The following is an 11,233-nucleotide window of genomic DNA, read 5'->3' on the forward strand; positions in this document are numbered from 1 at the left end:
TGGGTTGCCATTTCCTTCTCTAATGCAGGAAGGTGAAAAGTGAAAGTGAAGTCGCTCAGTCGTGCCCAACCCTCAGCGACCCCATGCACTGCAGCCTTCTAAGCTCCTCCGTCCATGGGATTTTCCAGGCAAGAGTACTAGAGTGGGGCGCCATTGCCTTCTCCGATAGACTCTCCTAAGCATGGCTTTTTAGTTAGTTGCTTTTTGTGTCATGTATCATTTTTTAGAGTTGATTTTTTTTTTGGTTCCCTAAACTCTGTTCTTTTCCTAGGTTTTATTTTTTTTACTTGAAAACTAACGCCAGTGAAAGTACATTGAAATAAGGTAGAAAGTTGAAAAAAATAAAATGCTTTGGTTTGTTCTTATATGTTTAAGTGGGAATATCTTGCTACACTCCATGATTATGCTAAAAACAGAAGAATCTTTACCTCAAAATTAAAGGAGAAAGACCATTTGTGGCTCACATAGCACTATTAATAGATTGATAAGCTTCGTAAAAGATGCTGTGTTTTATCTACTTAGATCATTTTCACTAAACCAGTTTATCAAATATATAACTAAGTTTTGTGTTTTTAAGTTTTGACACTTGGGCAAAGTTCTTTATGAGAACTCAGATGAGTAGTATCATTTGCTTTTAAAAAGAACCACACAACAGATCAGATGCTTGTGGGTTCTGGTTTTAATGACTTTGAACACAAGGCACAGGTTTCCAGGTGTATGTCAATGTATGTCCATTTAAAAATTTCTTCTTGCTTCTCCCACCTCTAGTTCTTCTGTACAGGAATGAAGGAATGTTTAAACTTTTTCTTGTTCAAGAGACTTCTTTAGCCTAATGGTGTTTTGTTGCCTCCTAGATCTTGGTGAGTTTTCTGTGGTTTAAATGATGCTTTTAAGTTCTGTATCAACACAAATTCTCTTTGTTGGTTTCTCAAAAACAGTATTTTCTTCCTCTAGTGTGTCACTACAGTCCCTTTTGGCTTTTGTTTCTTCCTCATGGAACAAATGTGGGTGTTCAATGCGTCCCCTGCGTACAAAATGCTGGATCCGGGATTCTAATCCTTGGCATTTAGGACGATCCATTAGTGGCTTATAAGTGCGCATTTTCACTCCTTCTACAAAGGCACTGGTCTGCTTTGTGACAGAGGGCTTAACATTTCTCCACTCTATCATCCCATCCATCTTTGGTCCTGTAATATATACAGTCAAGCATTACAAAGGGTACTTTACCACAGCAGAGTCACGTCCAAGCTCTGTGTGAATCTCCCTCCCCCACAAGCCTGCATACCTTTGGTTCCCATCATACCTGTTCCACAGGGTACTGCAACAGAGTCCAGTCCTTGTAGCATACTATACAGCATCTGCGTTTTCACAGCATGATTAGCCCACAGTTGCTGAAGGTGGGTAACGTTGAATTCCTGAACTTCCCGGTCATAGATCCACTTAATATTTTCAAACTTACAGTCATACAAGACTAAAGGAAATTCCACAGCCATACTAGAGAAGAAATAGTATGAGAATACACAGCAGCCATCCAACAGTTCTTAAAAAACAGGATTAGCTGGGTTAGGAGGGGGGAAATTTTGTCAATATTGAGTATCTAATAGTTGAGAAAATATGACACCATCCCTCATGTTGAACTTTAAAGAAAAACGCAGCAAACCATGGATCACTTAGTTAGGCTTGATCTACATTAAATTTCAATTGTAACAAGTCACCTAGAAGTGAGTTGACTTGGCCCCACCATAATGCTGTAAAACTATTTAAGGAGCCTGGTCCAGACCCCTGTTACTTACTAAAGGGATAGAACAATGACAGAAGAAAATTAAAAGATAATCACTGTTACATGTTTACAACATTCTACAAGTTAGAGTAAAAGCCTCATGAAGGGAGAATCAGAAATTTAGTTTTTTAGACAATGGTGGGGAGAGGAAGAATATTTTAAAATATATTCTAATATATCTACAGGCAAAAGCTGTTTTTTTTGGGGGGGCAACCTGGGTTTGTGTTTTTAACTTACCTATATTGAGGCTTCTGGGGATTTTTCTCTATGTTCAGCAGCTCATCAATAACCTCTGGCTTCTCCATTCCTTGGCCAATCAGAAAAAGAATAGCCATCATACAGCGGACTTGATGATAAAGGAACGCCTGGCCAGTCACTTCAAACTGGCATAACTGAAAGGGTTCCTGCCATCCCTCCTCGGCCAGGTTCTGGCCCACTCGCTGTACTTGAGCAGACAGGATAGTCCTCTGAAAATTAGTCACCCCATTGGCTACATCCATTTTACATAAGTTCCTAAAATCATGTGTGCCAACATACTTCTGGGCTGCATAGTTCATGGTTACAATGTCTAAGTTAGCACAAGGGAAGAAATAGCGGTAGGTCCGCTCCAGACAGCTGAACCTAGCACTGAAGCTAGTTTCTACGGGCGCCCAGGCCAGCACACGGATGTCTGGAGGGAGTACCCGATTGAGAATGTGGGTATAACGGATCTCTGTAGCCACATCATTGACTTCGTCTTTTAAATTAAAATCCTCAGAATCCCTGCCCTTTGGAAAGTGAGAACGTAGGTCAAGAGAAATCACCTGTGGAATTAAGAGAAAGATATTTAGAGATACAAATGATCTGAATCCTCAGTATGTACACCTAGAATATATTACTGTCGCTTGCTTTGCAAAAGAGTACAATGGCCCTTACCTGTCCAAAGGCACTGACTCCTTTGTCTGTTCGCCCACACCGGTGATAGTTGGATGTCTGCCTGTTTTCTACCAGTCGAGTCTTGGTTAGAGCCTCAAACAGTTTCTCTTCAATTGTATTGCTTGTGTTTTCCTGACTGGCAAAGCCCTGATATCCCCAGCCCAGATAGGCGATCTTTAGAGCTACATGTCTTTGACCATGAGCACTGAAATCAAAGGCACGCTTAGCTTTTCCCCCAGCTCCTGAAGAATTCTCTCTGATGTTTGAGTCCTTGTTATTGGCCTGTTCTTTTTTAAGTCGTTTTACCTCCTGCTCCAGTTCCTGTACTCTTTGTAGGAGTTTCTCAGTCTGGATTCTGTCTGCGTCATTTTCAGCCATGATACGACAACTTCAGGAATAAATACAGAGAGATCCACCCTATCTGAAAAGAGAGTAAAGAGATAAAATTTTAGTGCTGATTGCCTTGGTGATGTCGGTATCATTCCATTATGTTCAAACAGTATCTAAGATTTAATTTGAGGCCTAAAGGATATATAGACTTTGATTCTGCCCAGCGATACAAGCATTAGCTTCATTATTATGGGTCAATCATCTAGATATTATTCTTTTCCATCATGTCTGGCCAATTCACAGTGGAAAAGGAAGGTAGCATCAAAAACAAAAAAAATCCAGCTAGCATTGTTAAGATTTAAGTAGTGAGAATTTAGGGGAAATGTAGATTTCATTTCTCTATTCTTCATGAGCTGAGATGGTGGAGGACTGATGCTATTGATATTTTTCCCCTAAAACATTTCCTTTTGACTTCTCATTATATTTGTGCTATCTTCCAATCATAAAATCTTTTTATATGGAGTATTTATGTCTACTCCAAGTTTCTGTTGCTTTCTAATATTGCAGATAAAATTAGTGCTTGTGGTTGGTTGTGTGTTCTGTCATCTAAAACAGTTCTGTCTCAAAGGTGGTGCAATAGAAGCTGGCCCAGTGGAAGAAACTTGTCAGTGATTGTACTTCATATTGGAAGTAGAATCTGGAATCAAGATTATACCCCTTTAAGCAGCTTTGATGGCACAAAGAAGGTAATTAAGCATTAAGATCTTTTTAAGTCAAATTTAATGCATGTTCTGATAAGAGATTTCTGTACCTCTAGCAGTTAAAATTGTCATGCTGGAAAATAAAGTCAGTCTGGACAATTTAGATATCAGTGTTGGAATTCTTGACGTATTGCAATAACCTGAGGACAACTGTACTGCATCTGTAAACTGGGACAGTACTAGACAGTCTTGGGCTGATGGTTACTTTAAGTCTAGGCAACTCAATTTAGTTTTTTGCTCTTTGAGTTTCTATATCTATGATAGATTACAAATATAAATGTAAAAAATGAAACTATAAAAGTATTAGGGGAAAACATAACATAACCTTCTTATAATCTTGAAGTAGGAAAGGCATAAGTGAGGCATTGCAGAAACCCAAAAAATGCAACCACCTAAGAATATGTTTCTAACAGCAAAAAGTCAGAAGTTAAATAACAAACTAGGAAGAAAAATGTAATGATGGTATGTATTTCATATATAATCAGCTTTAATATAAAGATCAATTAAAAAACCCAACAACCTGAGAGGTAAACGGAAACATGCATATTTCATACAGAGGGGAAAAAAATCTTATAAATGTATGAAAAGATGCTAAAATTTACTCAATGTAAATAAATGCCAGTATATAGGAGGACTGTTTTCTGTATCAAACTGACTGCAAAGTGGAGAGTGTTTGATAGGATACCACCTGGAAGAGAGGAGAGGAATGAGAAACAAGCTTTGGAATACACACACACTCAGTACTTCTTTATAGGGAATCAGCAACAGCTATCAAAACTGAGTGCACACATGCCTTTGACCCACCTATTACATTTCTAGAAATTGAATGTACACATATCTTAAACAAGTATGTAAAACTTACAAGATATTTGTTATAAGACTCATTTTTAAGAACAAAAATAAAATCACTAAAGTAAATCACTCAGGAACAGGTTGAATAAATTATGGTGCGTCCATACCTTGGAATTCCATGTACCTTTAAACAATGAAGTCAGTCTGTTACTTCTGACACTGACAAAGCTGGACCACTAAGACTGTCGATTCGAAATCTTTATGGTATAAAAATGTGCATGTCAATATGGAAAATTATTGGAGAAATGATAAGCTGCCTTTGACAGTGAAACTTGCTTTGGGTTGGGCGGTGGGGAGTCCTTGCTTTAAACTACATGTATTAGTTTTTCAGCTTAAGAAAAGTAGCAGAGATACAGGAAATAGTGGGCAGTAGATACCTATTCTAGATCCAGTCAGGAAGCTGGCATTGGGTGTTTGGTTTGGGTACTTAAAGTACTTAAGCATAAGGAATGTGTGCATGTGATGGTCTTTTGGATTAAATCACTCTCGCAGTTAAAAGCATGGACTCTCAACCCAGATGGCCTGAGTTAGAATTCCAGCTCAACCATTTATTAGCGCTATAACCTTGGGCTATTTAATCTGTCCATGCCTTAGGCTACTCATCTGTGAAAAGGAGCCTTACTGTGTGGATCACAATAAACTGTGGAAAATTCTGAAAAAGATGGGAATACCAGACCACCTGACCTGCCTCTTGAGAAATCTGTATGCAGGTCAGGAAACAACAGTTAGAACTGGACATGGAACAACAGACTGGTTCCAAATAGGAAAAGGAGTACGTCAAGGCTGTATATTGTCACCCTGCTTATTTAACTTATATGCAGAGTACATCATGAGAAACGCTGGGCTGGAAGAAGCACAAGCTGGAATCAAGATTGCCAGAAATATCAATAACCTCAGATATGCAGATGACACCACCCTTATGGCAAAAAGTGAAGAGGAACTAAAAAGCCTCCTGATGAAAGTGAAAGAGGAGAGTGAAAAAGCTGGCTTCAAGCTCAACATTCAGAAAACGAAGGTCATGGCATCTGGTCCCATCAGTTCATGGGAAATAGATGGAGAAACCATGGAAACAGTGTCAGACTTTGTTTTTTGGGGCTCCCAAATCACTGCAGATGGTGACTACAGCCATGAAATTAAAAGACGCTTACTCCTTGGAAGGAAAGTTATGACCAACCTAGATAGTATATTCAAAAGCAGAGATATTACTTTGCCAACAAAGGTCCGTCTAGTCAAGGCTATGGTTTTTCCAGTGGTCATGTATGGATGTGAGAGTTGGTCTGTGAAGAAAGCTGAACGCCAAAGAATTGATGCTTTTGAACTGTGGTGTTGGAGAAGACTCTTGAGAGTCCCTTGGACTGCAAGGAGATCCAACCAGTTCATTCTGAAGATCAGCCCTAGGATTTCTTTGGAAGGAATGATGCTAAAGCTGAAACTCCAGTACTTTGACCACCTCACGCAAAGAGTTGACTCACTGGAAAAGACTCTGATGCTGGGAGGGACTGGGGGCAGGAGGAGAAGGGGATGACAGAGGATGAGATGGCTGGATGGCATCACCAACTCAATGGACGTGGGTTTGGGTGAACTCTGGGAGTTGGTGATGGACAGGGAGGCCTGGCGTGCTGCGGCACAAAGAGTTGGACATGACTGAGCAACTGAACTGAAGAGTACTTATCCCACAGCTGTGAGGATTAACATGAATTAATAAATGTAAAGCACAAAAGGCTTCCCTGGTGGCTCAGAGGTTAAAGCGTCTGCCTCCAATGTGAGAGACCCAGGTTCATTCCCTGGGTTGGGAAGATCCCCTGGAGAAGGAAATGGTAACCCACTCCAGTATTCTTGCCCAGAGAATCCCAAGGACAGAGAAATAGTGCTGGGTACATAAAGTGTCCCTCTTAAGTACAAGTTAGATAATGTACATGAACCATTATGCCCCATATCATTAATCTCTTGAGCTTTTGTTATGCCAGAACCCACCTATCCTAGGAGCTACTAAAGGTGGCAAGACTTCCAGGCAGTTAAATTGGGAATGATTAAGAAGAGCCTGGAAATGAAAGCGGGTAATAAACCCTGAGTTAAGTTAATACCTGCAAAATCACTGCAGATGGTGACTGCAGCCAAGAAATTAAAAGACATTTGCTCCTTGGAAGAAAAGCTATGACCAACCTAGACAGCATATTAAAAAGCAGAGACATTACTTTGCCAACAGAGGTCTGTCTAGTAAAAGCTGTGGTTTTTCCAGTAGTTATGTATGGATGTGAGAGTTGGACTCTAAAGAAAGCTGAGCACCGAAGAATTGATGCTTTTGAACTGTAGTGGTGGAAAAGACTCTTTGAGAGTCCACTGGACTGCAAGATCAAACCAGTTAATCCTAAAGGGAACTGGTCCTTAATATTCATTGGAAGGATTGATGCTGAAGCTGAAACTCCCAATACTTTGGCCACCTGATGGGAAGAATTGACTCATTGGAAAAGACCCTGATGCTGGGAAAGATTGAAGGCAGGAGGAGAAGGGACAACAGAGGATGAGATGGTTGGAGGCATCACTGACTCGATGGACCTGAGTGAGCAAGCTCCAGGAATTGGTGATGGATAGGGAAGCCTGGTGTGCTGCTGTCCGTGGGGTCGCAGAGTCGAACACAACTGAGCGACTAAACTGAACTGAGTTAATGCCCCTCCAAAGTGCTCCCTTACTGCCTGTACTAATCTGTATTTGGCCATATACTTAACTGTTGTACTTATGACTGTTCTGTTTCACTGCTATAAAATAGTACATAGGAAGGGAATGGTTTTTGAGGTAGGAGTTTATTGTCAGGAAACTAATTGGTGATTTTCTCTTACAGAAGGTCCTTCAGTGTAGGGGAAGCAGTGGAGGCACTTGTGGGACCTGATGGACAAAAATGGGCTGATATGGATCCAAAAGAACGAATGTTAGTAGCCGCTAAAGCTTTCCCTCACATCTGTGCAGGCCACGGTGAGGGAGATGTCAGAAGAGAAGCCCAGTCCCTCCTGTATGATCCCTACAGTAAAGCCTCAGTAACCTCAGGAAAGCAACCTGCTTTTCCTGCACAACCGCATTACCCACATACAGAAAGCAATGCCCCTTCAGAAGCAGTCTCAGAGACCTCCCAAAGACTCCGAAAGCCAGTTATGAAGAGAAAGGTGCTGCGTCGAAAGCCAGGTGGGGAAGTATTAGTGACGGATGAGTCGATGATCAGTGAATCAGAGTCTGGTACAGAAAGTGACATGGATGTCTGGGACTTAAGACAAAGGCTGATGAATCTGCACTTCCAGGAAGACAGGGAATCTCCAGTTGATATGTCACAAAAATTTAGTCTACCACGTGACTACCAAGGAATTTCTCAAGATAAGCTCATTTGCTATCTACGAAGAGAAGAAATGGGCCCTCCAGCTTATGAACAAGACCTGATTGTTGCCAGCCGGCCCAAGTCCTTTATCCTCCCAAGGCTGGACCAGTTGAGCCGAAACCGGGGCAAGGTAGACCGGGTAGCCCGCTATTTTGAATATAAACGAGACTGGGACTCCATGCGGTTACCTGGTGAAGATCATAGGAAGGAATTACGCTGGGGTATCCGAGAGCAGATGCTTTGTCGTGCAGAAGCCCAGTCCAAGCCTCAGCATATATATGTTCCAAACAATTACCTAGTGCCAACTGAGAAGAAACGATCTGCCCTTCGCTGGGGTGTTCGTTGTGACCTTGCAAATGGTGTGATGCCCAAGAAACTTACTTCCTTCCCTCTTTCTCCTTCTTAAGTTTTTTTTTTTTTTAAACTTGTCTCTCTTTTCACAGGATTGTTTGCATAACCTGGTTCTTAGTACCTCTCCTTTATTTAAATAGAAACAACTAACTCAAAATACCATGGAACATAGAGTAAGGACTTCACCCATCACTGGTCTTTTCTAGGTATATGTCACATTGGTATCTACCACTTAACTTCCAAATGACCATCAAATCTAGCAACTGCAAGAGGAATCATGCCAGAAAAACAGACCTAGGCTTTCTGTTTTGTCTTAGTGAGCAAAGCCAGCACTTGTTTCATGAACTTGTTACCTTTGGCCAATGTGAGTTGCTGTTTTTATCAGTGTGTTTTTAAAGTTGCTGAGCAGTAAGCTTACCTATTAAACAGTTTTGGAAATTTGTGAACTTGACCTTATTTTCTCTTAAATATTTTCCAAAGGCAATCTCAAACCTAGGTTATGATTCTGCTTCCAATTATACTCTCCATCATACTCTCCGCACCTAAATGAGAGCCAAAGGGAATGAACAAAAACCTGCCCTTTATACACAATCCTACATGAAGGAACAGCAAGATAACCTTTGTTACTAAAGGAATACAGTAATTCCACTAGCCATGTTAAATGTTTTTTAATAGATGCTTAATAATAGCACGATACCACATGCAAGGTTCTAACCCAAGTTTTGTTTCAGAATTATTTCAATAATATGTTGCCCTCCATTTACTTCTGGAATGCCATACTTTTCATAATTTGCCTCTGAGATTTTCTTAGAAATCATGTCTGTCATTTGAAGGCTATTGCCACATTGCAACAGAGCTTCAAACTACTAGCAGCTGGAGCCAGATGCAGACAATAACCAAAATGAATCTGGCCTGTTAGGGTCAAATCACTAACTGAGCTCATCTGAACTTAGATCTGTTTGTTCTTGATTTCTGGTCCAATAATACCTAAAACCTGGAGGCTGTCAGATTTAGCATTTGAGCCAGAAGAGTGACAGCAGAAATAGCTTGCTTGTTCAAGGGAAAAACAGCCATGTAACAAAAATCTTCCCCAGTGGCCCAGATGGTAAGGCATCTGCCCGCAATGCGGGAGACCCGGGTTCGATCCCTGGGTTGGGAAGATCTGGAGAAGGAAATGGCACCCCACTCCGGTACTCTTGCCTGGAGAATCCCACGGACGGAGGAGCCTGGTAGGTTACACCCCATGGGGTTGCAAAGAGTCGGACACGACTGAGCGACTTCACTTTCACTTGACCATTACTACCTGCTAAAATATATTTTCTCTGTAATATTTAAGTTACATCATTCATTCATTCACCCAGTTCCATTGTTAAGCATTCATCAGGGAGAAAAATAATCAGTGGCTCAAAGATACATATAACATTCACTGCAAATAAGCAAAAACTGCCAAATGTCCAACAATAGTGAAGTAATCAGAAGTTAGTCATTGGAAATATACGGGAAGCTAATAGAAAAATGAAAACTAGATCAAACAAATAGGCTGCGCGCACTGTCTTGCTGCACACACAAAGCACAAGGAAAGATCAACACACCTAACTCCAGGTAGTGGGATTCAAGGTAGTTTGTACCTCTTTTAAAAGTTAACAGCCACATGGTATTTTTTTACATACAAATCAGTTAAAAAAAAACTCCCAATGGTTTGCTTCTTCATATATTTCTCAAAGCCCAATATTACCTACCTTATTAAACCAATTAACTAGTCCAAAGGTATTAAACCGGTAATAAGACATTTTTGGCAAAACAGAATTGACTCAATATAGTTTTCCCCAGAACACCACTTCCGCTCCTCAGGGTGAAGTGCAGTGGTTCTCAAGCAGCCGTGTAATACCAGGAAGTGAAGTAAAAGTCGTTCAGTCGTGTTTGACTGCGACCCCAAGGACTATATGGTCCATGGAATTCTCCAGCCCAGGATACTGGAGTGGGTAGCCTTTCTTCTCCAGGGGATCTTCCCAACCCAGGAATCGAACCCAGGTCTCCCGCATTGTGGGCGGATTCTTTATAGCTGAACCACAAGGGAAGCCCAGGAAAGGGGTCACCGAATTATAAAACCAATTTTCAAATTTTGGGGGAAAATATTGCCACACCTCCACACTCCACATACTACCGGAATCTCCATTTCTATTTGGTTCCATGAGCAAACGAATTCTGAGGCAGAAGAGACTACACTCCGCAGTCCCAGGGCCCTCAACAAATCGAAGTAAGCAAGCTCCTAACTGCTGCACGTTTCTGACGACTGCTCCAAGAAGCATCAGACACAAAAACACAGGGTCTTTAGTGAGGTTCCACTTCCATACTCAAAAGAGTGCTTTCTTGAAAAGATCAAGGTACAGAAAAAGGAGCATAGGGGAAATGAGAGAAACGTCCATCTGTTTGCCCATCTGTTCGTTCCTCTTTGTAGAACCCAGAAAATAATTCACCCCCCAAAACCCGCACACTTACCTTCCGGTTGTCGGCCACGCAGCTTTCCGCGAGACAGGAAGCTGTCACTTTGCGTCTTCTACGTGCTCCTCCGGGACCTCATGGGAAATGTAGTCCACCTTTATGGGAACTGTAGTTCTAAGAGCCGGGAGTGCAGGTTTAACACTGAAATCTGCCTAATATTTTGTAGTCCGGCCGCCATCTGTGCACCTCCAACAAGGCATGATCTGGGGCCTGCGCGAGGACAAGAATAAAAGATAGGATAATTTCTAGTCCGCTAAAATAATAGAACGTTAAATTTAAAGAACTTGACCCGATTTTGGAGAAGGCAATAGCACCCCACTCCAGTACTCTTGCCTGGAAAATCTCATGGAAGGAGCAGCCTGGTGGGCTGCAGTCCAT

The 11,233-nt window shown here is 41.4% G+C and overlaps 2 protein-coding genes across 3 annotated transcripts; one reads left to right on the forward strand and one right to left on the reverse strand.

The window, feature by feature from the left end:
* Positions 1-682: 682 nt before the first annotated feature.
* PUS3 (pseudouridine synthase 3) lies at positions 683-10,875 on the reverse strand. 2 transcript variants are annotated; one of them, XM_052662203.1, is made up of 5 exons: positions 10,853-10,875; positions 2,696-3,116; positions 2,018-2,583; positions 1,304-1,494; positions 683-1,187 (listed from the first exon to the last, which is right to left on the reverse strand). In XM_052662203.1, exons 2-5 carry the CDS (start codon positions 3,071-3,073, stop codon positions 877-879), a joined length of 1,446 nt encoding a protein of 481 aa, XP_052518163.1. In that variant the 5' UTR covers positions 3,074-3,116; positions 10,853-10,875; the 3' UTR covers positions 683-876. The 2 variants fall into 2 exon arrangements, with proteins under 2 accessions (XP_052518163.1, XP_052518165.1); XM_052662205.1 differs by lacking the exon at positions 10,853-10,875 and adding an exon at positions 8,772-8,881.
* Positions 3,716-8,408, forward strand: HYLS1 (HYLS1 centriolar and ciliogenesis associated). Its single transcript, XM_052662206.1, has 2 exons — positions 3,716-3,771; positions 7,478-8,408. Exons 1-2 carry the CDS (start codon positions 3,758-3,760, stop codon positions 8,406-8,408), a joined length of 945 nt encoding a protein of 314 aa, XP_052518166.1. The 5' UTR covers positions 3,716-3,757.
* Positions 10,876-11,233: the final 358 nt, after the last annotated feature.

This window comes from Budorcas taxicolor, chromosome 25 (assembly GCF_023091745.1).
Source record: "Budorcas taxicolor isolate Tak-1 chromosome 25, Takin1.1, whole genome shotgun sequence".
NCBI classification, from domain to species: domain Eukaryota; kingdom Metazoa; phylum Chordata; class Mammalia; order Artiodactyla; family Bovidae; genus Budorcas; species Budorcas taxicolor.

What these genes read in the sequence shown, in the direction of transcription:
- PUS3 (XM_052662203.1), bottom strand. Translation starts at nt 3,073, where the DNA reads ATGGCTGAAAATGACGCAGACAGAATCCAGACTGAGAAACTCCTACAA. An exon ending in GAGTCAGTGCCTTTGGACAG is followed by an intron (nt 2,584 to 2,695) that starts GTAAGGGCCATT and finishes TTAATTCCACAG; the next exon opens with GTGATTTCTCTTGACCTACG. An exon ending in CCCCAGAAGCCTCAATATAG is followed by an intron (nt 1,495 to 2,017) that starts GTAAGTTAAAAA and finishes TTTCTTCTCTAG; the next exon opens with TATGGCTGTGGAATTTCCTT.